General features: G+C 42.3%; 4 protein-coding genes across 4 annotated transcripts in view; 3 read left to right on the forward strand and 1 right to left on the reverse strand.

Annotated features, from left to right (window-relative positions):
- coa5 (cytochrome C oxidase assembly factor 5) overlaps positions 1-27,800 on the forward strand; it is a 220,527-nt gene that overhangs the window by 26,533 nt on the left and 166,194 nt on the right. The gene's annotated exons all lie outside the window — the stretch shown is intronic.
- On the forward strand, positions 635-11,240 carry slc9a2 (solute carrier family 9 member 2). Its single transcript, XM_070976604.1, has 13 exons — positions 635-1,144; positions 1,216-1,430; positions 1,520-1,768; positions 3,939-4,189; positions 4,295-4,512; positions 5,608-5,807; positions 5,931-6,020; positions 6,105-6,175; positions 7,488-7,655; positions 7,760-7,865; positions 9,644-9,760; positions 9,949-10,036; positions 10,338-11,240. The coding sequence occupies exons 1-13, from the start codon at positions 880-882 to the stop codon at positions 10,751-10,753; spliced, it is 2,454 nt and encodes an 817-aa protein (XP_070832705.1). The 5' UTR covers positions 635-879; the 3' UTR covers positions 10,754-11,240.
- Positions 11,497-19,048, reverse strand: mfsd9 (major facilitator superfamily domain containing 9). The gene is made up of 6 exons (XM_070976607.1): positions 18,703-19,048; positions 17,475-17,562; positions 16,785-16,828; positions 15,369-15,498; positions 13,375-13,584; positions 11,497-13,289 (listed from the first exon to the last, which is right to left on the reverse strand). Exons 1-6 carry the CDS (start codon positions 18,787-18,789, stop codon positions 12,430-12,432), a joined length of 1,419 nt encoding a protein of 472 aa, XP_070832708.1. The 5' UTR covers positions 18,790-19,048; the 3' UTR covers positions 11,497-12,429.
- Positions 21,257-26,488, forward strand: tmem182a (transmembrane protein 182a). Its single transcript, XM_070976299.1, has 5 exons — positions 21,257-21,615; positions 23,033-23,156; positions 24,417-24,515; positions 24,595-24,732; positions 25,818-26,488. The coding sequence occupies exons 1-5, from the start codon at positions 21,457-21,459 to the stop codon at positions 26,042-26,044; spliced, it is 747 nt and encodes a 248-aa protein (XP_070832400.1). The 5' UTR covers positions 21,257-21,456; the 3' UTR covers positions 26,045-26,488.

Consider the following 27,800-nt stretch of genomic DNA (forward strand, 5'->3'; position numbering starts at 1 on the left):
TCTCTGTATGAAATAAAATACAAGATTCAGCCCCCCTCCACACGCAATAATCTTCATGTCCAAATTAGTAAGAAGTGACAAAAATAAAAATCACTCATTGTCAGTCAAATCAGATTTAGTCATTACTAACATGTGGTGGAAATAGAGTTTCAAATTGAAAACAGACTCAGAGATTTACAAAATTAACAAGCTGTCCAATGATGCTGTAAACCTCATTTTTTAGAGTGTCGTGGTATTTAATTTGAGGGGTAAACCGGCTTAAGATTTCATCTTTAAAGGAAGGAGTTTTTAATATGAGCCAGATTCCTGAAAAATGTTCATTTTTGGTTCATTTTTCACAGTTATTTGCTCTGTGACAGTCGCACTACTCCAATCAGCCTTTCATAAAACACTTTGGATAAATCATAGAAACTCGGTGTATTACGAGTGAAAGTTGGCACTTGTGTCGAAAAGTGGTGTCACCGAAACTTAAAGCGTGAATGGCCCGCATGAAAAACACAGGGGCCCACCCTTTTTATCTCCTCCAGGTGACAGCCAATTAGAGCAGCGCTCGGGGCCGCGCCCAGCCTGCATCGGAACTCGTGGACGCGCCGCAGGTAAAGCACAGGTGCGTTGTCCCGCAGTGTGTAGGAGACTTCGTCGGTACATACGACCGTGAGCTCTGAAGATAACTTAAGTAAACTCATCACCATTGAAGAGTTCAGAGAAGACGGTGGAGCGGCAGCATGCGGGGAAATTAAACTGGTCAACTTTGAGAGGAGAAGCTGAGTTTGTTCTCACTTCAACCGACTTCTGTCTGTTCGGCTGTGCCGTTGGATGGAGTGATTGATATCTACATCGATTTGGATTACCCTGTGGGGGCTGTGCTTTTTGTGCACCATGGATTTACGCATTGCCAGACGAACAGGAGCTTTACTTGTTGTTTTCACATTTTTAAGTCTTCTGAATGGCGCCAGAGGAGAAATCCCATCCAAACCAACCGCAGGTGTCACGATCTTGCCCCCAGTTAAGCCCGATAATGGCCCCCAGGCCTTTCCAGACGCGGATAAGGCAAATTTACCAGTGTTTACAATGGATTATCCAAGAATACAGATACCATTTGAGATCACTCTGTGGGTGCTGCTGGCTTCATTCGCAAAGATTGGTGAGTAACAGTAGCATATGTTCAAAGCTCCTGTTTCTGTTTTTCAACTAAACTCACATCTCCTTCCTCAGGTTTCCATGTGTACCACAAGATCACCATCTGGGTGCCAGAGTCCTGCCTTCTGATCAGCATTGGTCTGATTGTGGGTGGCATCATGCACTCTGTCCATGAGGAGCCCCCGGCTGTGCTCACCAGCAATGTCTTCTTCCTCTACATGCTGCCCCCCATCGTCCTGGACTCAGGCTACTTCATGCCCACCAGGCCTTTCTTTGAGAACATCGGCACGGTCTGTTACAAACCAGCCGCAGCTTCCCGAACCAGATTCAACTTCTTGTTTTCATGTAATCAAATTAGTTTTCCTCGCTGTGTTCGCAGGTGTTGTGGTTTGCAGTGGTGGGGACGCTGTGGAATAGCATCGGCATTGGCATGTCTCTGTTTGCAATATGCCAGATTGAGGTGTTTGGTGTGCAGGACATCAACCTCCAGGAGAACCTGCTGTTTGCCACCATCATCTCGGCCGTGGACCCCGTGGCCGTGCTGAGCGTGTTTGAGGATGTGTCTGTCAACGAGCAGCTCTACATCGTGGTGTTTGGAGAATGCCTCTTCAACGATGCTGTCACTGTGGTGAGTGGGCTAAGACAATGCCTGTGTTGAATTTGTGCAGTTTAGTGGGATTCTTAGACATTTGTTGAGGCTTTGAGGCGTCCATGACACAAAGCTGAGACTTGCTGCAACATGTTGGCCTGCTTTGAATACCTCTGGGCTTCTGCTTGCTTTGAAAACATGTGTTGCTGTTCTAAATGTTTTGTGGCATAGTTAGGGATAATAGAGTGTGCTTCAGTCACCAAATATACCTCGAGGGTGCAAACAGGGGCCCAGCGTGCCCATAGATGTTTGCATGAGGAGAAAGAAAATAAAATTTGACAAGGAAATTATTGCATCTAGCATCACAGACCAACAGAATTTAAGCCTGAATGCTGTGTTTTGCTCTACACACCAGAATCACACACATATATTTCACTGTGGAGACTATTGTAACCCCACCCACCTTTAAGGCCCAGTTTGGGGCCTTTAATTTCAAAACTGGTATAACATGAAATGGCAGAACCAGTATTGTCTTTTCTGACGCTTTTCTGTTCTTTCTCTAAAGGCTCCGCTCAGGTTTCTTCAGATACTGTTCCACTTGTTCACTCTCTTTTCTGCGTTAGTATCTGTGCATGAGAACATCATGTGTGGGAGGGAAACGTCTGTGCGCTGGCAGAAGACATAAAATGCTCCAAAATGGAAGTGAGGGAATGTTGTCAGAGACATAAAACAGTCCTGAGCCGAAGCTTGATACTTGGATGCTGCCAAACCAGTTTATGAGGTCACTGTTGTATTTGGTTGTATGGGAGGAGTCAACACACGCACGCACACACACACACACACACACACACACACACACACACACACACACACACACACACACACACATCATCTTCTGAAGCTTGATTGAAGCGAGCTCATGCTCAAATTTCCCCCCTCGCCCTCTTTTTATTGTGCTCAAACACACATTCTCCCTTACCCACCTACATTAACATGCTCTTACCTTTGGTGTGCTGACCCTTTTGTTTAGTACACAGTAGCGGAGCTGAAAAGTGAAGACAAACATTTACTCAGGAGACTGGGAAAGCTCAGGCGTTGTCTGCACGGAGAGCTTTGTGTTGCAGGATTGCACCCATCAAACACGCTGCAATATTTGCCAAAAGTGCAAATACTTCCGATGAGCAATGCAGTCAGTAGTTCAGTTACCAAGGTTCGCCTCTGTATCCTCGATATGCAAATTTTAAACAGGGAACTGTTATCGCCTTACTCTAAACACAGATCCGCTTTTAATGCTTGCTAAGAAGAACCAGCTTGTCTCTGATCATTCAAAGGCTTCTTAACCAGTGTTTTTCTCACTAACAACAAATGCCATGAAAAATCAAAACCCACAATGAATTGACTATTGTCCATGTAGCCAAAGCCTGTTCTAGCTTATTCTGCTTAACCATAGAGCATCATTGATGTCCAAAAACTATTAAAGACATGAGTGAGCTGCACTGTTGCTCTGGCTGACCTGTGAATGAATCCCACATACTGTACACCATCCTGCTGCTGTAAGTACTCGCTGGTGCACAAAACGTGTGGCTGAAAATAGTCCACCAAAATAAAACAACAGTGTTCAGAAATCATTTAGCCTTTAAAGAAATCAATGTGTTTTTGATGTGTTGACTTGATCTCTTAGTAGAAACAAATTGTCTTGGGGTTGAGTGCTTCGGACAGGCTGGGAATTTGGAAAGTCCTGTGAGACAGTCTGTATAGTAGCCATTTGCTAGTAAATGTCAAGACCTTGATCCAAATTAGAGAACCCAATTTAAACTGTCTCTGAAACTGTGACTGAGCCATTGTCTCTGAGCTCCTAAAACCTTGATGGGTTTAAAACCAATAGCAAAACTGAAGGAAAAAAAGTTTCCCTCTTTCACTGTGAGAGCAACAAGACCAGGAGGAAAAGGAACAAAGTTAAACGCTCACTTACTGTGAGTCACTCAGTGTGCCTGGTGAAATGACATTATCAAATTGCAAACAGTGCCGAGTAAATATTTCAATAAATCACTGTTATCTGCAGCTATGTCGTTAGAGGCCACAGCCCCTGACACCACCCATGACCTCTGACAGGGACGTGTGGGCTGCATGAGTGTTTCAACGTGTGTGTGTGTGTGTGTGTGTGTGTGTGTGTGTGTGTGTGTGTGTGTGTGTGTGTGCATGTTTTCAGGTGCTGTACAACATGTTCAACTTTGTGGCGGAGATGCCGGTTGTGGAGCCGGTGGATGTTTTCCTCGGGGTGGCGAGGTTCTTCGTGGTCGGGCTAGGTGGGATGGGCTTTGGCATCCTGTTTGGCTTCGTGGCCGCCTTCACCACAAGATTCACCTCCAAGGTCCGAGAAATCGAGCCACTCTTCATATTCATGTACAGCTACCTGGCCTATCTGGTGGCCGAGCTCTTCGCCATCTCGTCCATCATGGCGTGAGTAGATGTTTTTCCAGGTTCAAATATCTTAATGGTGGACAGTTTCAATGTTGCGAGAATACAGCAAAAAAAAACCCAGCCGTGCTTTATGTTTCTCTGCAGCATTGTGACCTGCGCACTCACCATGAAGTACTACGTGGAGGAAAATGTTTCCCAGCGTTCCTGCACAACCATCCGCCACGTGGTCAAGATGCTTGGCTCCATCTCTGAGACCCTCATCTTCTTTTTCCTGGGGGTCGTCACCATAACAACGGAACACGAGTGGAACTGGGGCTACATCCTGTTCACGCTGCTGTTTGCTTTTGTTTGGAGAGGTCTAGGTAAGGAGAGAGCGGGGGTGTCTGTGTCATGTTGGAGGTCAAGGTTTGTTTGACTTGGCAACTGTTGGTCTCTGTTTTAAGATTAAAGGTGCCCATGTGGTCCCTGATTTCTTTGTGCACACACTGGAGGATGCACATGCACATAAGTGGTGTGATTCACATTCCTCCTTTGGTTTCATGCTGTCAATCAACAGTTGATGGCAGTAACATAGTAATAAAGTACCAACAAAGGAAAGGAGGAAGACGACTGCTAGCAAGCAAACATTGATGTAGACAGTGCAAGATTAAAAATATTGAAAATCAGCATTGCAAATGTCTTCTGAGGGGAAAAGTACATTAATCTGGTGTGACAGACTTTAAGGGTACACACGATGCATTTTGGTTTGTAACACTGAATGTAAGCATTACTTCAGTTTGTTTACAAGAAAACTCCATGGAGCACCTTTCACTCTCCTTAGCTGTGAGCTGAGTCTGCTAAAAGACCAAAACACTGAATTAAACTTTAAAGAGAGACTCAACCACCTTGAATATCGCATTTTTGCTGACCTCTAGTGGCTTAATGTCTCACTTTGCTGCAGTGATGTACAAGTGTACTCCAGGACCCCATGACATCATTGTTGGGTGTGGTTACAGGTGCAACAGAGCACACTGGGGCGTATCCACCAGTGATGCAGGATGTGGTCTGAGGTTAAATACTAGCTAACACGGCTAAATTTAGTGGCTAATGCTGTGATAGTCTTCTGCCTGTCTGTTGTTCAGCTCTGGGCAGGTCGTGTACAGTGAGTTTATCAAATCGTGGTGGCTAAAAATAGCTGCCTGCTGTGGCTGGAAACAAGGTCGACAAGAAGCAGTTAAGTTTTGGGTCATTAAAACCAGAACAATGGTCTGAAAAATGCTGCAATGCTCGGTGGAGCTGAGAGGAACTGCAGAGTCAGGTGAAAGTTCTCTGTGGGTTCATCACTGCGAACAACTCCTTTCATGTCAAACGCAGTCACTGGATTCATTGTTGATATAAAGATATGATTTGATTTTACTATTCAGCTTTAAACTTGCTGAAAGCCAACATCACGACATTCTTCTACCCTTTCTTCCCAGGTGTCTTGGTGCTGACCCAGATCATTAACCCTTTCCGCACCATCCCATTTAACTTGAAAGATCAGTTTGGTCTGGCCTACGGTGGTCTGCGAGGTGCAATTTCGTTCGCACTGGTTTTCACACTCCCCGACAACATCGGCCGTAAGAAGCTCTTCGTCACTGCCACAATTGCTATCATCCTCTTCACTGTCTTTCTTCAGGTAAGCGAGTGTCTGTGTGGTTATATTCCAAACATTTTCCACCATTTTTTCTGTGAATTTTCTGTGAATCATTTGTCCTTCTGACTCAGTGTGATAGATCTAAATTCTGTCTCTTGTCCACAGGGCATCAGTATCCGACCTTTGATCGAGTACATCAACGTCCGCAGGACCAACCGCAATCTTGGCACCATCAATGGAGAGATTCACTGCAGGGTAAGCCCCACATCGTGGCTGTTGTAAATGTGTCGTACAGTATGTTTTTGCACACAGTGTTAACAGGTGTCACTTTGCTCTCAGCTCATGGAGCACACCATAGCTGGCATAGAGGACCTTTGTGGACAGTGGAGCCATTTCTACTGGAAGGACAAGTAAGAACTTTCTCTCGCATCCTGTCTGTTTAACAAAAAAGCTAGCTGACTGTACTGTGCTGTATTTTTAGTCATCTGCAAAATGTACACATCACTGGCTTCATCTTTAAGTGCTTCATGCTGTTGAGTTTAAAGTGAAAGACTCTGCAGTGAAACTGGGTGAGAGATGCAGTCTTAGTTCACCTGCGCTCAGTTTCCCTCTTTGTGGTTTTGTTTGACAATGCTATTGTTCACCCTGGCACTGTGTGGGAATGTTGACAGCCAATGAGACTCTCTGGAGTCGTGTTCAGCTTCTGCCATCACCAGTTTACTTAGTTCCTCATAGCATAGCGTTTTAATTTAAGTATTCGTGTTACATTTTTGGATTTTATTATAAGTTTTGTGTTTTGGTGCATAGTTTCCTGCTGCAACTGTATGCTTCATATTCTTTGCATAGGTTTAGTACCATATGCCATTTTTTTTTATTTTTATAGGGGAATGTTTACAGTTTCCTGGTTTAACCTCCTCTGCTGTCACTTCTTCCATTATCCCATAACTCCTCTCCAGTGTTCCTTCTCTTCCTCATGGCTTTGCTGACACACTCTTCATGTTTGTCTTGTGAGACGGGTTCCTCAAGTCTCAGAATGCAGATTTTAAGTTTGATTTAACAAGTCAAAACACGCTGTGAAATTGACTAACGTTCAGAGCTGTCAGAAAGTGTTTGCACAGTGATTCGGTTTTCTACTCTTGCACATTGCATATACAGTGGAACAGTGACCGTGGGGTTAACTGACTTTGAATTTTAAGGGTGTTTGCTGTTATTCACATTTCAGCAGAACAATAGTACTAAAATTACACGTAGCCTAGGAGTCATATGGTCATGTGTTTCATTCCTGAAGACCAGACTGAAAGTACAAGTATTGTTTGTGTAGCCAAAGCCTGATATAGTTGATTTCTATGTGCCATTGAGCTCCATTGTTGTTTACACTATTAAAAACACATCAGTGAGCCAAAGTGCTGCACTGGCTGACGTGTTCCTTTATTACGAAACACATTGTTGTTTTAGTCTGTTCAGGGGATTTTGTTGGCAATAAGAAAAATATAGAATAGCACCTACTTTATGCTTTAACTATGATTGTTTCAAACGACAATATTGTGCCAATTCAAATCCAATTTCCTGAAGTACAGAGTCAACACAACCAGATAATGTGTCCCTGTCCTGATATTTCCTGACTGCACTGTGCTGTATTTACAGGCCATAGCATGTCAATGCAGCAGGGCTCTCATAGATACCTGCCTCACCCAAACTAATCCATTTAATGCCTCTTGGCAGGTTTATGAAGTTCAACAACCGAATCCTGCGGAGGATCCTGATCCGAGACAACCGGGCCGAGTCCAGCATCGTGGCCCTATATAAGAAGCTAGAACTGCAGAACGCCATGGAGATCCTGGACACAGTGTCTGGAGACATCAGTGCTGCGCCGTCCATCGTCTCTCTCTAGTATGACACCTTCATCCTGTTTCTCTCACTGTCACCTCCTTACTGTGTGCTCAGAACAAAGAGATGGAGAAACTAATTTATTTCTGTTTTTATTTGTGTTTCAGTGAGGAAAAGAAAGGTTCTGCTAAACCGAAGAAGAAGTTCCTGGCCTCTGACCTCAAGAACATGCACAACATCCTGTCCAAGAACATGTATAAGATCAGACAGCGGGTGAGATATTGAGTTATCTGTCAGGATAACAGCTGTGCACACCAGGCTTTCTTATTAGGCATCACAGAGAGGGAAAATAATTAAGCAGCTCTATTCAAGTCCCATATTTCAGTGCAGTTTTGAGGTAATTGTTCTTTACTTGAGTATGTCCATTTTATCCTATTTGATACCTCAGCGTCACCACATTTCAGAGGGAAATATTATGTTCTTTTCTCCATCTTTTACTCCATATATCTGATACAGCTTCTAGTATCCAATGAATTGTTAGAGTGGTTTTCTTGACCACTTGAGGTCCCTTGTCACATTTCCCCTCTAAACTTCTCACATGGTTTCATTTAAATAATATTTATATTTAACGGTTATTTAAGTCTTAAGTCAAAAATCTTACAATACCATATATAACATCAGTCACGGTCCAGTTCTGTAGAACAAGGACTTTTCCTTTTGATAGTTAGCAGTAAAGTACATTTTGCTGCTAATACTTCCGCATGTTTCGCATTTATTGTGTTTGTACTTTTTAACTGTTGCAACATGTACCACTGCAGCAAACATGGACAGTATTCGAGGATTACTGTACAACTGAGTAAAACTTTCACCGGCTCACAGGTGTGAAATCTGAATGCTTTTTGGCATTAGTGGATCATCAACAACACAGTCTCCTCTACTTCGCTAAACTTTTTCCAACTTCTAAAATGAAGCATCTCCTTTCCCGAACAGTAGTTGTGATATGTCCCTCGCTTGAAAAGACGAGCGTCACATTCTTTCACCTGAAATCCTGGGACATCATTTTCACCCCAGTTTCCTTGTAAACTAGAGATTGACCAGATCTTTAGTGATGCCTTACTCACACACAATGTGATTCCTCCAAGCACTGAAACTCAGAGCTGTTTTGCATGACCACAGACTGCAGCTGGCAGTATTTTTCCATGAGTGACATCACCCTTTCAGAAAGCGCACAGAAACGCTTTGATGTGTAGACAAACAGGGATCATATGCTTCTGTTCTCTTAATATCTTAATATATCTTAATAGTCCCTCTTTTATTGTCTCACATTTCACATATTTCCAGTTCTGTCTCCCACACAAACCATAGAAGGTGTACTGTCTGGTGTTTTGGGGTTTTCTTTGGCATGCTGAGCTCTTTATTCGCCAGACTGGTCACATGTTCCCTTTTTAAACTCATATAATATTAGAATTGTTGCATTTAACAGGGTTGCCTCATTTGTTTTTATTTATTTGACATGTACATGAGAGAATATGAAACTGTTGCATTCACTGATCACGCCGACCTCTTGTGAAACAGATAAGAGCATATTGCTGTCACGAGACATTTCTCTTCACAACAATGGCAACCTTTAGTGTTTAAAGGCGTTTATGTTTATTCTGACTAATAGCTGCAGGACAGGGAGAGCTATGTTGACAGTGATGAGGACGCTGCATGGAGGAGGTTAGTGTGGCAACTCCAAACAGAGACACCGACCCTTGTAGCTCAAACAGGTGTGGCCAGTTTTGGTTGAGTAATCTGAGCTTGAAAGAATGCTGTCTCCCCTCAAAGCATCTTAATGGTCTACTTTTCTAAGCCATTGTCATCTACACAGTCTGAGGACATTAAAGGCTGAACCACTGTGGCCACCTGTAGGCTGACTTTATTACATAGAGACACGTCCAAAATGGTGGAATCTGTGAGCTGAAAGCGTCCACTAGTGGTCTAAGTCTGTGTGATATTGTGTGTGTGTGTGTGTTTGTATCTTAAACCTTTTTTTTTTTTTTTGTACCCAGACGGTGGCATACACAAGTAAGCACGCCCTTCCCAATGACAGCCAAACGAAAGAGATACTAATCAGACGCCATGCCAGCATCCGTCGAAGCCTCCGACCCGGCAGCTTTCAGACATCGGTAAGCAGGGAAACTCTGACTGTAGCTGTGTTTACTTCGGCTACTATGTTAATCTTGCTGTGTATATTTTCAGCCTTTTAGTCAAAGTAGTAGTAGTCAAACATGAGGTCCACTGTCTTTATCCCAGCCCTTGCTCATCACTCTTTTTCTTCCATTGTTCTGCTGTTTCACTCCCATGTTCTTTTCAGGTGGTACCTCGATCTCAAAAGTACTTCTCGCTTCCTGCTGGGAAAAGTCTGGACTCAACATTTCCTCCCGGGAGGCTGAGCTTCACAGGTAGGCTTCTTAAACTGCTCTTAACAACCCCCTTTATTTGCCTATAGGTAGGTTAAACTTCTGACTGTATCTGACAGCCCTTTCACTGAAGCCACAGTATATGATGGCTGCATGACATAAGTTTGTGATGCAGGTCAGTGAGGTTTAAACGTTGAACTCTGTGTCCAAATTTATTTCCTCATTCATCAGCAACCGTTCCAGTATTATTTACAGACAGTTGTATTAAATGTGATGTGGTGTGATGGCATCAATTCACCTGATGAGTTCTTTACAATTTTACCATTTTCTTCATGTGTCCCAGACGATCAGGAAACAATGTCAGAGGTGGCCTTCCCCTCCGGTCGCCCTCGGTTCCGCCAGCCTGCACGCTCCTCCTCCAGAGCCATGATGCCTCTACGCAGGCTGGACACCCTGAAAGAGGCGCCCTCTGTTGACATGCTGGATGAAAACACAGTGGAGCAGAGAGGCCGGACAGGGCGTGGCATGTCCAGAACGGAGTCCTCCTCCAGTGATTCCCACATCCCTGCTCCTCGCCTCCACGCCTCTGCCGACAGTGACAGTGGCTCGGCTGACAACTTTAGAAATGGGCATTATGAAGCAGAAGAGGAGGAACAGCAGCCTTCGTCTCCATCTCCAGCCTGGGCTGCTGAACCCAGAGACAACACAACACAAAACCCTCTGCTCAGACGGCCTCAGTGGAACCCGAGGAAGATGTAAAAGTGTCTCTGGGCTTTCAGAGAGCAGCTGGACTGCCACAGACTGGGTCTCTACATAAAACTGCGTATTTATACTTTTCCTTTAGTAGAGGTGAGCCACCCTCCACAATGAGCCAAAATGGACAGTAATACATTGAAGTCAGAGGAGTCATCCGAGGCTCAGTGCACTACAGTGAAGGAAACATATGAGCTGACAACAGCTGCCGATCTGTAGTTATTTCAACCATTCACATCAATGTGATTTTAATTACCTTTCATCTTCCTGTAGGATTTTTTTTAAATGTTTAAAGACAATGTATTTGAAGCTGTTTTGAGTAATTATTTCTTAGTCTTAACATGTAAATATTGTACTTTTTTGTATTTTATTGCCTATTGTGTATAACAGTTGTATCACTGATGATACAGGTTTTGTATAGAGGCCATTAGTTTAACATGAACTATTGCTGTGCAGCACAAAGCACTGTCTGTTACACTGATGTACCTCATAAATCTGGACCCACTTCATTGTCTCTTTTTGTAATAAATTTTGAATGTTGCTGAAAGTTGTTATCAAGCATTCTTGATAGATACAATACATATGATCCATAGATACAATGTAATTTTCCGACACGGCACGACACTGAAGGCACCACTCATGAAGGAAGAGAAGGTGGGAAGTCTGTACAATATGCATGAGTGGAATGCACCGTCCAAACAGCAAGACTGATTTCAGTGTTTCATACACAACTCAGAGCACCACAGACTCACAAACAAATGCTGTTTATTCTGTGTGACTTTTTGGCATGACTGCCATGTACTTCATGGATTCACTCACTTATTTACATTATGCCATTTTCCTTCTTAACATTTGGGTTTTTAACAACAGTGGTGTGCAGTATACATCTGAAACTCAAACATGCTTTTCTTTAAATCACCATTTAAACATAGCCTAAGATAAATTAAGAAACCCCTAACGGTAAAATTGAAGAATTAAAAACTAGAGCAAACATTTGCTGACATTCCACCGTAAGAACCATTCCTGATGCAGTGCATTAAGACAAACAACTGGCACTGAGGTAAAACATGTTATTAATTATTACTATTTCTTTAACAGTGTGATCTACTTTCTACACTCATGCAGCATGATTTCCTCACAGCAACGGTACATTCAGCTCATTTTTGAACGAATCATTACTGCCTTGGATGTGAAAGGAGGATCACCTTTGTCTTGTATTTTGGTCAAGCAGTTGAGGTCATTTTGACTCGCAGTGTATCATCAACAGGCTGACAGTAACACCTGGGACTTTGGACTTTGTAGTGGTTAGACAGTTACAATAAAAATAAAAAAAGTGTGCATTGTTTCTGGTCAAGCTGTCCAAAGTAGTGTGAGCCACAACAAAGGCCCATATGTTTCTGTCTCATCAAACTGGGGGGAAGTGGGTTTAACTTCTCCACCCTGACTTCATCTCAATGCTGCGCTTGAGTTTTGAAGCTGCTCTGCCTGAGAGAAGGACAGCAGTGCTGGTGTTGACGAACCATTTTGACCCTGCGACGCATCTACAGACATGTCATTTGAGCAGGAAACATCGCTCCCACCACAAGTCTGCTGTTCATCGTCACAGCCGGCCAACAAATAAGAGCACTTCTCTGTGTGGTAGATTTGCATTGGTTTTCATAATTTTAAATTCATCCAGTTACTCAGAGTTTGGCGATTTTTGTCATCCGTCTCCTGTCCCATTTGGGGATCCTGGTGAGCAGTAAACCTACTGCTGCAAGAGCTAGGACCACTCCCAGACTTGGGGGACCACATGGGCTGAACTCTTGGGCCAGACCGGACAGGAGAGGGGCCAGGACTCGGCCAATGGCTGTGACTGACTGTCCGGCTCCGATCAGAGTCCCACTGGCCTGGACCCCTCCTCTCTGCAGCTCCAGGTCTGTGATGCATGTCCGTCCAATAGTGGTGGAAATGGCAAAGAAGGTGGAGGTGAGCAGCACCTGCCACACACTGGGTGCGGCGGCATACAGTAAGATGAGTGAACAGGTGAGAACTGTGGAGTGAAGCAGCAGAGCAGGCATGTTGTTCCCATACAGTTGAGTGACCGGCCCTACCAAGAACCCAGCCAGGGCCCCCAATGTGCTGCTGTAACTGATCAGATAACCCGTCACCTTCGGTTTAAGTGAGAAACGCTCCTCCATTGCCAGAGAGAAGTTACTGTAATAAAGCATGATAGCTATGGCCATCAGGAGACGCACCAGGAACAGGTCCCACATGTCAGAGGAAGCCACCATGTGGATCTTGGAGCCCACAGAGGACAGCTGTCTCCAGGCAGGCTGCAGCAGAGACACCTCCCTCCACCTGAGACCCCCTCGGTGCCTGACTGGAGCTCTGGAGCGGGGATCAGTCTCTGCTGCCAACACTGGCTGGTGACTGTTTGCATGAGAGCCATTGTGAACCGACTTACTGCAGTTCTCATGGTGACCTTTACTTGTGCTGTGGCTGGAGTTAGTGTCATAACGGTGAATAAGCACCTCGCTCCAAGGTAACATCCACACCAGCCCTGGAATGATACACACATATTGTTAGATAAACGTTTCAAACACAAGCTCTTTCAAATCAGTTGCTTCTCTCCACGTTCTACCCACCTGCATTAATAAGGAAGATAGCTGCACAGGTAAAGGAGGAGGTATAAAAGCCACCTTCATGCTCTGTGAGGTAGCCACCCACCACAGGACCCAGGATGAAGCCGACACTGGAGGCTGCATTGAAGTGTCCCATCACCAGAGGGCGCTCTGACTCAGACACCAGGTCAGACAGCAGGGCTCTGCAGATGGACAGGGAGTGCTTGAACAGCCCTGAGACAGAGAACAGTCAGTGCACAGTGAGAGTTGGAAGCTGACTGGTCTTTAACATAAAGGTGGCGGTTTTATGCAAATTATGAATGTTTTGCTATTTGGAACAAGACTTTAACCCCAAAGCAAAAATTAATCAGGTGCCTATTTACCAGCATAGTACGTAACTTTGAACCAGGAGAAAGACTTGTAGTAAAGGTTTAAGGTCTAAGCAGTGTTGGGAAGCTACTTTGAAAGCATAGCTTCGCAAGCTACCAATTAATTCACAGAGGAAGAAGTTAGACGACAGCACTGCTATGCAGGGAAACCCAGTCTGTTTAACTGAAGCTAAATAGAAAAAGTAGCTCAAACTGCAAGCCTGATTCCAAAAAAGTTGGGACATTGAGCAAATCTTAAGTAAAACAGAATGTGATCATTTGCTCATCCTTTTGACACACAATTGAAAACAGCACAAGACAATATATTTAATGTTTCACCTCATCAACTTAATTTTTGTAAATATCTGCTTATTCTGAATTTGATGCAGCAACATGTTTCAAACAAGTTGGGACAGGAGCAACTAAAGACTGGGAAAGATGAGGAATGCTCCAAAAACACCTGTTTGAACATTCCACAGGTAAACAGGTGAACTGGCAACAGGTGATAGTATCATGATTGGGGATGAAAGGGGCATCCTGGAAAGACTCAGCCTACATTTACACGTAGCAGGGTATTTTGGAAAACGGATATTTTGGCCCCTCCGTTTTCAAAAATAACATTGTGCACACAACATCGTTTTCAAAAACACTGTTGTTTACATGAACCCGGATAAATACGCCGTCGCATGTTGTGACGTTTCGGAACCTAAAACGCTGTTTAACCCTATTTAAACACATAACCGGCGTTTCAGAAATCTCCACTAGAGATCGACCAATATTGATTTTTCAGGGCCGATACCGATCATTAATAATCAAGTGAAACCATCCATCCATCCATTTTCTATGCCGCTTATCCCTTTCGGGGTCGCGGGGGGGCCGGAGCCTATCTCGGCTGTCAACGGGCGAGAGGCGGGGTACACCCTGGACCGGTCGCCAGCCGATCACAGGGCACACACACACACCATTCACACTCACACTCACACCTAGGGGTAATTTAGAGTCACCAATCAACCTAATGAGCATGTTTTTAGTCTGTGGGAGGAAGCCGGAGTGCCCGGAGAGAACCCACGCATGCACAGGAAGAACATGCAAACTTCACACAGAAAGGCCTGACCCGGGAATCTGTGAGGCACGCGCACTACCTGCTGCGCCAGCATGCAGCCCAATCAAGTGAAACCGATAGCCAATATTTAGAACGGATATTTGTTTGGTGGTTTGGTGTCAAAATTTAGAGTAACACACCTGGGATAAGAATGAATACAGTATACTGTTTGTTTGTTTTGTGTACACTGAAAAAAAAGACCTTAACTTTTTGTAAAATAACACAAACACAAAATCTTCATTGAAATGCCTTTAAGTTGAATTATTTTTAAAACAAAAAGTGCAGGGGCCTTCCAGCAACATTTCTTAAAACTCACTCAAATTAATAAATAAATAAATAAAATAGCTCCCTGCATTTTTGAAACATCAACAAAATAAACTGAACTGTTCTGAAATTTGGGTCTGAGTTAGTACTCCCAATTCAGTAGCAGGAGACATAGCACCACAGTTTTCATATCTTCGAGCTTGGAAAAGCGTTACACCTGTGCTGCTCCCGCTCTCACGTGTCAAAATGTCTTTTCTGAAAAAGAGCTGCAGTCTAGGACTTACCCACAGGTATCCGTGCCAGGACAAACAAAGCGATGCTGGTGGACATCCCGAGCAGGCCGTAGCCGAGAGCACTCAGCAGCAGACAGGTCAGTAGAGCGTACCGCCGTCCCACCACGTCACTCCAGCTGCCCTGCCAATCACACACAGGGAGTGACGCACAACCACAACCAGAAACCCAACCAAATTTTCCAATCTCTAACACAGCAGTTTTCAAACCAAGGACCACTGAACAGACACAGATTAGACCATGGTCCCCCATCTGATAAGAATTTTGCTTTTCGATGTTTTAAGTGTATGAAACCTATGACCAAAACAGTCACACATTCTGTCATTGTGTTAGTTCTGGATGGATCACTTGTGGATTACAGTGAAAATCAATTACTCCTCAACCACCTCAAGGACCCCTAGATGTCCCTTAATCCCAGTTCAAGAACCACTGCTCTGAAAGATCTTTAGAAGAAGAGAATACGGATATTTGTACAATCCTATGAAACATCTGGGTAGGTGGAGTTGAGGCCAATTTTAGGATTAATGGCAAATCCCAACAAACGGAGACAAACAGAGAAAAAGAATGAGGAACTACACAAGCCTTTATTAGATTCTCACCCTATCTCTCTCTCTGTGTCTCACACACTCACACACCTGATGAAATAATGAAATAAGGACCAATTGAGTTTGCTGTGTTCTCGATGTAGCCTGGTGGGATCATCACAGAGACCCAGCTGTTCACGTATCCCTACATTTATCAGGATTCAGCCGGTCTGCACGCAGGAACCAACAGATGACTCCTTATCTGTTTAATTTGTCGCATGACCCCTGAGAATTAAACCAATTTCAGGAGCTCTGGGCGGCGGGAAAGAGGTGCGGAAAGCTGAGAATCTTGTTAGAAATGCCAGGCTTAATGTAGAGTACTGCACATTTTTTAGTCAGTTCATAACAGTGTGAACGTGGCTTTAATCATCAAGACTTAGATTTTTCACTTGACCCTTAAAAGGTGAGTTCACTGATAAAGGGACTCCACACCAGTCAGTTAGGACTGAAGAAGCCTGAACCAAAGGCAAGTCCAGTCACTTTAAGAAAGCACTGAGAAAAAACCATTGATAAAGCATATCCTCAGTGTCCAGTCAGAGTGCGCTAAAGAGTAAAACCAAGTGATAAGAGTGATATCTGCGGCTAACTAGGATGAGCTCATGCGTGCTAATGTGCAGAGACTGAGTGTATTGTGTGACCACAACCAACCTAAAACAGACAGTGTTTATTGTCTTCGTGAAATACCAGAGTTGAGATGGAATGTGGTCATTTTGACCACTAACTGTGAGCATGCCTTGTCAACCAGGAAAGGCTGAATAGAAGTTAGAGTCAGAGAAAGAGTTCCAGGTTTTTTTTCTTTCAGAGAGAAACAAAGTCAATACTTACAACTATTGTGCTTGAGAAGAGCTGTAAGATCCCATATGTAGATCCTGCAACAGTACACATACATACACATCGTACAGTGAGTGAAACGTTACTAAAGCTTGAAGGCACATTCGTTTTCAATATTACATTTACTATTATTTTCTATAATCAGTTTCTTTCTGTCATTTTCCTACTGATCCTTCATCATTTACAATGTACAATGACAGAAAATGGTACAAAATGCAAATAATTTTCTGGAGGTCAAGTTAACATATTCAAGTTGCTTGTTTGATCCAACCATCAGTCCAAAACTACGGTGGCCCTGAGAGGTCATCAGTGTGACTCAACAAAATAGACAGGCAGGCAAAACACAAGCAAATGATGAAAACACACAGACTCTACTTAGTGCCACTTACAGCGTTTCTGTATTAGACTGATTCATGAACTAATATTTACTGTTGGAAACATAATGACAATGTGTGGTGTTTTTTTATCCAAATGACCTGTTTGCAGTTGTGTGGCCTACGACAATCATTCATCTTCAAAAAAACTTCATAAAACTTTATTATTTGCCTCTCTGTTTGTGTCAGCTCTGGCCAGCAGATAATCATTTGGTCAGTCGTGTGGTTCTCAGACTTTTCAGAGCTTGTCAGCTTGCTGGAGTACATCTGCTGTGCTGTACCTTAACGCGATTACTTTGTGCTGACTTACCTACAATCCCAGCCACAGTGGGACTCGCTCCGAGCGCTTTGACATGATGGCTGAGCAGCGGGATGATCATGCTCACCCCAAACAAGTCCTAACAAAAACCAAGGAAGTGAAGGAGGAAGAATGAGGGTCAGGAATGAGCCCAGAGTCATCCAGCTGTTATCATTATCAGGATTTTATCACCTCTGAACAGAAGGAGACACATGGATCAAACATATACTGTAAAGCCTGAGTCCTGTATTCAACACAGAGCATTGAGGCGGCTGAAGCAGAACTCTATTTCTCTGCATGGCTGAGCAGCCAAACTTGAAGATTGAAGTCACGCAGCATTTCATACAGTGTACCACAACTGCTCATTACACTAATTGCTTAACTTTCAGATTACATTACTGTGCCGAGCAGTTTCTGTCTGCGCCAAAGCACTGACAGGAGCCTGCTCGTCTTAATTAGATCATCATTTATCAGCTTTGCAGGCTGAAATGTATAGTTACTTCTTTGCATTGTGCAGCTCTCAGAACAACATGTACTTAAACTCAGGAAGGCAACAATCCCCTTTGCAGCATATTTTACTGACAGCAACACTTTGAATAGGTGACAACTGATACACTCACAAGTGTCAAAACAACCTGCCATGTTCTGTAACATCTCCTGTATTTAGCTGCTGCCTGCCTGCTACATTTAGTAGGACAAAAACTCAGACACATCAAATGTATGTATAGATAACAGTGATTAGTTTAGATTTTGAGTGGCCTGAAAGTATTCTTGATGTGCTTGCAGACACATATGAGCTTCCTTTAAAAAGAAAACATTTTCCGAAACACCACAACGGCGCAAGGTGTGCCTATGATCCTCTGGGTTATACTGACCTTATACTAATATCTTTTAAATACATTTTAAGTTACACCGAATACATACTGTCCCTACGCTCTCCAGTCAAAACTGTCTTTTAATACATTCGCTATTACAGGAGAGAAATGTGCGTCTGCAGACATCAGAGATACATTAAACACGTTTTAATAAGACCAAACGTAAGAATTTCATTTTTCCTAATCACCTGCAAATACCCTGAAGATACCATGGTCATACGTATAGTTTAAACATGAAGCACATCCCTTATCTTTGAATTATGACATGCATTACTTTCGTCATACCTTTAAATGATGAAAGAATGAGCCAAAAGTTCACTCAGTGTGCTGAAAACAGCACCGTGCACTCTCAGTCAACTACTCACCATGAAGCCCACTACATAGATACACTGTATAATGCTGGTCCGTCCTCTTGCTTTCTCAATTAAAGTGCTACATTTCTGGTCGTTCATCCTCCCGCTGTGACCGCACGGCTGTAGCCAAAGCGGAAGTGCTCATCTGATTCTACTGTACATTATCCAAACAGAAAACACGTCCAGGCGGAGCCTGCACAGACGGGGGGTGGAAATAACCTGCTCGGTTTTAAGCGTCCTCACAAATATGGCATGTGTAAACGTGTGCGGTTTTAAAAGTTAAGACTACAATAAACGTGCTGCAATGCACTGACTGTACGAGTCATGGTTGACTTGTCGGGTGGTGAACCGCTGTGCTGTCCGGTCAGACTCCCCCGCGGCTGCGCTGAAAGTTGGTATCGTCCGCTGATGTAACGTTACTCAATCACGGAACTCGTTATTGATTCACGCATGATCAGAATTTTTTTTTTTATGTCTTAAACTTTAGCGCGTTAGTATTTATTTATTTGACTTTAATTCTATTTGTTGTTCTCAGTTTCACACATACATTTATACAGACTCCTATATATAATGTTGGCTATGCACTTTTATTTTTGCATCCCGGAGTTCATGTATTATTGTTGCAAATACCAAGAAATGACTATTCACTCCCATAAGGAGTTCATATAGAGAATATAACAAACAAACAAACAAACAAACAAACAAACAAACAAACAAACAAACAAACAAACAAACAAACAAACAAATCCCCGATAAAAAATAAATAAATCCCACAAACAAAATAAACAAATTGACGAACAAACCCCTCCACCACCATGAAAAAATGTGAATTTGTTTTAATCACGCGATTTAGGTACTTGTATTTTTTATTCTCATTAACTTATCACCATCATAAATAATTATTATTTATGTGGTTTTCAGCAGTACCGTTTAGACTGACTGGGACTGTTGATTGTCACTTTTACACCACCTGCTGGACAAACAGGAGCATGAGCTGCACACTGCAGCAGCTATGGAAGATTGCACAGTAACTTACTGGCTACTGTGCTGCCATAGACTATGTACTTGTGTTTTACGGCTAAAGTACTGAAGCACATTTTGGCTTAGAGTAAAAATATTACTATATGGATAACTGCAGATCTTCCAATCTACCATCCAATGTTACATTATATTGCTTTATATTTATATATAGTTATTTATAAAAGTCCTAAACACACTGTAAAACTAACTGAAAACAAGCTATGATCCCATTTATTATAAATTCGGTTATTTCTTCCTGAGCTGATAACAGTTAATCAGCAGTCCTTATCAAGTGGTGCACACCTTATATCTCAATCTGTAAGGCTGCAAATCCAATAAGTCTGATAGAGAAAAAAAAATTTGAGACACACATGCACACACAGTCATGTTTACACACTACGGCACAGATCAGTGGATGTAGGTGGAGTGCCTCAGGCTGAGGATGGCATGAGTCACATCGGTGTGTAAATTTGTCGGTGTCTACATGTAGGTTCACTGCTAAATGTGCCCCTTAGATGCTAATAAAGCCGAGGGTCCCCTCGACTCACACTGCCTGTTGCTAACCACAAACTCAGATCTTAAAACTGTTTGTTTTAAGTTAGGTATGCTTTAAAAAATTATTGATGGAAGACTAAATAAATAACTTGACCCACTTCAAGTATCAAAACTGCTATTATTATTATTATTATTATTATTATTATTAGTAGTAGTATTATGTGGCACTGGTTAAATTGCCTTACAAAAATGTCTTAAAGGCCACAGTGACTTTTTAAATGGACTAATTTACTAATTTGCAGTTTTTTTGTATACTGTATTCAATATTTAAACAATTTGGAAGAGTGTCTATTTTGTGGGGTTGCGGGGGGCCGGAGCCTATCTCGGCTGTCAACGGGCGGGAGGAGGGGTACACCCTGGACCGGTCGCCAGCCGATCGCAGGGCAACATATACAGACATAAAACCATTCACACTCACACTCACACCTAGGGGCAATTTTTACAGTCACCAATTCACCTAATGAGCATGTTTTTGGTCAGTGGGAGGAAGCCAGAGTGCCCGGAGAGAACATGAAAACTTCACACAGAAAGGCCTGACCCAGGAATCGAACTGGCAACCTTCTTGCTGTGAGGCACCTGCTGCGCCACTGTGCAGCCCCATTTTGAAAATCCCCAAGAAATTAAAGGTACATTTACAGTAATTCTCATTACCCCCATTTACAGGAAATGACACTGGTGTGTGTGTATGTGTCTGTTTATGTGTCTGTTTGGACGCTTTGGGCAGGGTGTTGTGGGACACTTTACTCCTCTTCTGTCCTTTCAGTCTCACCCTGCCCTGACATTCCCGTGCAGATGGTGGGTGTCCAGTTGCCACTGGTTATTTCTGCGCTGATCTCCTCCCTCCGCACTCTCCAACTGTCACACGCACTCATACCCACAGTGGAGCGGAGCAGCCACCTTCAGTCAGACCCCCAAAATAGCCCAGTGAGTGGGCTGGCCTCAGACCCCAGCAGGGTTCAGAGGAGTCATGTGCTTAACTTTGTCCTCCCACAACACAGACAGAGGAGAGGAGTCAAGATCCAATAACCCACCAAAACCCAGCTGAAACCCAGCTTACTGGGTGGATGTACCACAGTGAAAGAGGAGTGATTGTTTCTGCCCCTGCTTGTCACATGCACTCACTGTAGTTGGAGGGGAACGTCAGACTGAGTGTGGGCACCCAGCACCCGAGTGGCTGCTTAATCCTGGACCATGAAGCTTAGCGCGGCGTTGTTTTTCGCAGGGCTCTTTGGGGCGTTGGCAGCTGTGTTCATCCTCCTCTCCTTTGGAACTGATTACTGGCTGCTGGCCTCAGAGAGTTGCCCCTCACACCGTAATGGATCTGCTGGCCTGGGTGGAGTGACCATAGAGGTGGGTGTTCAAAGAGCAGCACATCAAAGACACTCAGAAGATAGTCAGTTATCATTTGTTAGGACAAAGTTGAATACTAGTTTTCATGTGGTTATAGGTTGAAAAATGGCCATGTGACTCCAGACGCTTAAGTTAGACCATGTTACTCTTGCTGTAAGGTCAGAGGCAAGAAACAATCCCAGCAATTCTAATATTTGGAATAGTATTTAAGCTTTAAATGGTGTATTGCACTCTATACTCTCATTATAAAACACAATGTCTGATGGTGGACCTTAAAACTACAATCAAAGTCAGGTCTTCTATTTTGAAAAATGTGATCAAATGTTCCAATCATTCTGTCAGTACATGAACTGCAGGGTGGAGAGGCATCCCCGAAGGACCTCTACATGTAATCAGACACTGTTTTATGTAGTGTGTGTGCAGCTATGCAGTGACTGAGACATAGCTTGTACCATGTGGCCCTATGATAGAAATACAAATACCAGTAGTCCCAGCGGTTTGAGACTGTATTAAATATCACCGACTAGAACATACTTAGCTTTTCATAGTGGAAAGCGATACTGCACACGAGACATGATATCACCACAATAAAACCAAAGTAGTAACATGTACTATACACACTAACACAATAAGACAATCTAATAGTTTCAGTTTTATCAATCATAGTTCTATTATTGGTGTTATTTTCAGAGCAGTAACACAATATATAAGGTAGGATGAAAGATCCAATTATAAAACAGTTGTTTTAATTATTTAGTAAACAGATTAGTAGGTTTGTCAGCATCCTATAGGGCTTATGGTTTTGTGTAAAAGAAATATGTTTGTGATTCTTCTCAAGCCCATGAATTGTCTTGTGAGATTTATCATTTGGAGTACCCCCAGAGTCCTTTCTCTCTGAATTTTAAAAGAAACTAACAATGCAAGGTCTTAAAATGCTGAGTTCAACATAAAATACACCACGATTGGATTAACCTTGGCTTGGACCTTGAATGTCTAACTTCTTCACATCCCACAACCTCTGCTTTACTATTTCAGAGAGGTATTTAATGGATGACACAACAGGCAATTCATTTAGGGTGTTATTTTTTTATTTTCTTGGTTCATGTGCAAAAATAGTGACTACCTATTTCCTGAATGGGAACACCCTCGACCTGCACGCTCACATGGCGCCAAATCAAACCTTCATAAGTTTAGAGGTGCTTGCTCAGCTCAACCCTTGACCTGATAGAACAGCTGCTCTGTGCCACTGTAGCAACACACTGCACACCTGCCTCACATGATCTGCTCCCTGACTTAGATTGCATCAACAGATAAGATGGAGTGCATGCAGAATCATGTTAATATTCTGCAAACTTCTTAAAAAGTCAGAATATATTTAGTAATAAGTCATCATTCTTTCTTTCATCCCGTCTTTCAGCCTGGAGATGTGGTGCTGCAGGAGGGCACGACTGATATCACTCTGTACCATGAAGGCTTTTTCTGGAGGTGCTCGTTTGGAGGCAGCGAGGGTGATGACAACCTGCTGTGGAAGCTCTGGTTCAGTAAGTGAGACAGGCTCATGATCATGTTCCAGTAGTTAACTCTTGTGTTTAGTTGACTTTGTCTTTGCCACTTTTTTATAATTAAAGATGATGGGCATAATTACAAAATCAGCTAATTTCCTTCCTTTAAACATTTTGTTTGTTTTCTTCTGACCTTATTAAAACCCAATATGGACATAATTAGAGAAGTGGTCACCCTTCCCTTTGTTACAAGCTGTGCTTGCACATTTGATCAAGGTAGCAAAGTGTGGAAATGACCATAGAGCATTGTTATTACTCCAAATAAGGAAACATTTCATATTTTCAATTTTTTCAATTTTAAAACTCTCCAGTGACAGGAAATCAAGTAGACAAATTGGGACAAATTACTGCAATAAAAAGTGCTGTCAACTCCAATAACAGATGTAGAGCAGATGAAAATCCAGTGTATTTAACCATGTTTTGCATCCACCATCGCTTCAAAATCATGTTCATAAGCAATTCTCATAAAATGTAGAAAAGACATTGAAAAGCCAAGACAAAAAAAAAAATAATGCCAAGTATATTTTTTGAGCTGTTAAACAGGGCCTGGGGTCTCCACTAGGGGCAGAACATCTGGGTGATACAATAGCTCCACTGACAGTCTTTTAAGACTCTGTCCTCTGAAGCTGATGATTGGTGAGTGCAGGAAACCATTCCCCTCCAACGTAATGCATCCACAGAGTCGCACAGCAGCAGAATAACTGCTCCAGAAAATAATATCAGCTTCTGATTCGCTGTTCTCATGTCAATAAAAGCCGTAGGTTGCCATAGCGGTAGAAACCCTCTCATGTGACTGTTTAGACGCCGTGCCATGTGATGTTATTCTGGTCCTTTGTCAGGTGATTGTGCGTCATCTATTTTCTGTTGGGGACTTTGAATGGTGGGTCATTGTCAGACACAGCCTACAGCACTGAGAGGACCTTGTGAGGGTCTGTGGAATTTCACATGGTGGAAGAGTCGGGCAGAAAATAAAAACTTGACACAGCTTAACACACTTAACAGTATGAAATAAGAAATCTCTATCTCTATATTTCTATGTATATCTATATATACCTGTATAAATAGAAAGTAAAAAAAAAGGCTGGTCAGAGTCTGCAACAAATAAATAAAATGTTCCTGTTATGTTTACAGTTATATTGTATTTGTAAGGGATGTCCTCTAAATACCAACTGTGTTTGTTCAGTTGTAATGTTATATTCTTATTTAATTTCTGCATGGATTTATTCTTTCTCTCTCCAGCGAATCAGCCTCACTCCAAAGTGTGCATGCATGCCTACCTCTTCCCATTCCCAGTGTCTCATCAGACCCACAATGCCACAGAGTATGATTCTGCCATAAGTAAGTGTCTCTTTATTGCTTGATTGATTGTTCAAATGGCTGTAGAGATGCACCTGGCCAACGCTTGTTTGTCGTTCAGTCTACAGAGGCTTCTGGAGCATCTTTATGCTCATTGGAGTGGCAGCTGTCGTGCTCGGTGGGTTCATCATCATCTGTGCAGCTCCGTTCGCCAGCCACCGCCTGTATAAAGCAGGAGGTGGCCTCTTCCTGGCATCTGGTGAGGCTCTGAAATGGTTAAATCCAGTGGTGGAAAGTAGCTATGTACACTTCATTAAGTACTGTACTTAAGTAAACACTATATACCGTTACCACTCCCATATTTTACATTTCCCCATACTAGGTTGCTAGTTTCTGTATTGACCCTTGTTTAAATTGTTCATATTTTCAATATTCTTTGTTTATATTGTTTATATTACTTGTTTGCTATTTAATTTTTATCTTATCTTATCTTTGAACTATTTGTACATCACTTGAGGGAATGCTACAGTATACTTTATACTTTGACTCACTTACATTTCAGAGGGAAATATTGATCTTTTCAAGAACATTTATCTGACAGCTCACACCATGCAAAGCATATGATGAGCTTATTAAATACAAAAATCTGTTGCACTGTTAAAAATGAAGTCAGTCCCAGTGTTTTTGCCTTGTGACTTCTTACAAAAAGGCAGTGTGTATTTGGGCTCCTTGTTATGTCTCAGATGTCTATGAGTCATTAGCAGTTTTAACAAAGAGATATTTTCCCTCAAACCTTCTCAGATGGTTTCAGTTAAATATCTGTTTTAAGCACAAATTGAGTAGCATTCAGTATTTCATTTTAAAAAGAGCAAACTTTAGGGATATTTGTGTGGTAAAACTGTACCCATTAATCATTTCATGGCCACACAGAGGGTGTGAGACCCCCAGGTTGGGAACCTGACTGAACTTCCTAACTAGCACAAACTAGCCAGACCTCCACCGGGACCAGTAAAATTCTCTTAATCATTCATGGAAGAGTATTATCAACTTAATAATGTCATGCATTATAACATATCATTCACAGGGGCATTTGTTCTGCACAATGAATGCTTTTAAATTTCACACTTTCATCGTATTTTGCTGATAATACGTCTGTACTGTGGGATCATACATGCAGGAATTTTGCTTGTGATTTTTTTCACACTGTTCTGTCGGTACTCTTACTTTTATATATAAAAAAGTATAATTTTTAAAACCCTGTTTTGGATCCACTGGTTTATACAAAAAGTGTGTGAGTGAGTTTCAGTCATCACAGCCTCATCTCTTTGCCCCTCTCTGCACCAGGCCTTTTCCTGCTGTGTGTGGTGGTGATGTACGTACTGTGGGTGCAGGTGTTGGATGTGGTGGATGTCTACATAGACCACCAGCGTTCTGCAGTGTGTCCAGGCTTCCAGCTGTCCCTCAACTATGGTCTGTCCTTCATGTTTGCCCCGGTTGGCATCTTCTTCTGCCTCCTGGCCGGCCTTCTTTTCCTACTCATTGGCCGAACCATCCAGATTCATTACCACTGACTTTACCCACCTGCGAGCTGGAGCAAGAGTGGGGGCTTGAGATGTTTGGAATACAAGTGTTTTTCTCTCTTTCCTTTTTTCATATATTTCCCCATTTGTCTGCCATGTAAAAGCAGGACTCTGTAGATACTATACGGCAGCTCTGTGTGGAAATGATCTGACAGTCTTGAGCACTTTGTTCCAGTATAAAACACTGCAGCCACTGATGAGCTCAGAAAGGAATCACCATCACTCCACCCTGAGCTACTTTTATTTAAGCTATCTGTAGGTAGTGAGGAATTCTCTGCAAGCCTGATCACATGCAGTATACTATTTGTTTTAATACCTGTGGTGTGTAACACTTTTGTTTGAATCTTGTGTGTTGATGGCTATGAGGGTTATGAGTGTGTGTTCATGCAATTCAAAAGCAACTACATGTTGATGAGATGGGAATATGTTTAAAAGGTTCCCTGTTTGAATAAGAAACAAAAATTTACATTTCACTTACTAGCTTTTATAGTCTGTGAGATGCAGGGGTCACCAACAACATACATTTCTGCAGTCAGTTTAAATGACAAAGCTGGTGATATTCTACATTGTATCATATAAATCTAATAAAAAGACCAAAACCAATGCTTTCCAACCTCCCTACCTTATGACACACTGCTCCAACAACAGTCTTTTATACAGCAGATCTTTAAAAACAGATCACAGATATAATCTTTCAAAGTTCCTGGAAGAGCTGAGCACTGTAGCTGTTAGCACACGTTCCACAAACATGATTGAATAGTGAGTTTGTTGGGGACTACTTTTTGTGGTGGATTAATTTATATCAAGCTTTGGTTACACAGAAGACACTTAGCAGGGGCACTACTAGGGCCCATTCATTGTTGGTTTTGGTCTCTTTTTTTGATAATAAGAAAAATGTAGAATATCAGTAGACCCCTCCTCTAATACAAACCAATATTCATATTTCTCTGAGTGTACCATGCTTAATTTTTTTCTGCTTTTTCTGCAGTATCATTACACTATTTCTGTACATAGACTGAAACTATGCTGTTATTTGGTCATGTGTTTTTCCTGTTTGATCAGTTTATTGAGCACATTTTTTTGTTTATAAGTGGAGCTTGAAGCATTGGTTTTGATTGGCTTTTAATGCTGAGGTTATGTGACTGCTTTATGCTTATGTTGTTGAGTTTCTGTTGTACATGTTTTTATCATCCTTGAGTTGTTAAGATTGTGACACAACATATTTGTTTGCCAATAAAAGGATAAGGTGAATGCAAGCGTTGATGCGTAAAACAAATCAGGATTTTGAAAGGATTCAGGCTTTTGAATTGAGGCTTTTCAAAAGATGTGTAACCAAAATCAACAGTCCCATTTCATGGGGAAATTGCCTTTGCACTGACAAAAACAAAAGTAGAAGAAGCTCTTAAGATGCAAAAAGAGTTTTTCCATGTGACAAAAAGTGAAAGTTTCAGTTAAAGGACCATCATAGACACAAATTACAGACAATTTAATACTATAGATATAAATATCAGTGGTGACCAATCAGGAGAACACCTTTTCCACGTGGAATAAATTCATTCTTCTTGTAATTTTTCTCTGAATGGAATCAATAACAATGGTCTGGAAAAATACTAAATATTCAGCTAAACCACCACAAGAGGGCTCTGTTCATTTACACATCAGACTACACTGTTGGCAGCAGAAATCCTATTTTGCTTATCTCCAGTCTGTGTGGAGTGTATGTGGCGTTATGCATTTAATCACAACT

The sequence above is a fragment of the Chaetodon trifascialis genome, chromosome 12 (assembly GCF_039877785.1).
Source record: "Chaetodon trifascialis isolate fChaTrf1 chromosome 12, fChaTrf1.hap1, whole genome shotgun sequence".
In the NCBI taxonomy this organism is placed as follows: domain Eukaryota; kingdom Metazoa; phylum Chordata; class Actinopteri; order Chaetodontiformes; family Chaetodontidae; genus Chaetodon; species Chaetodon trifascialis.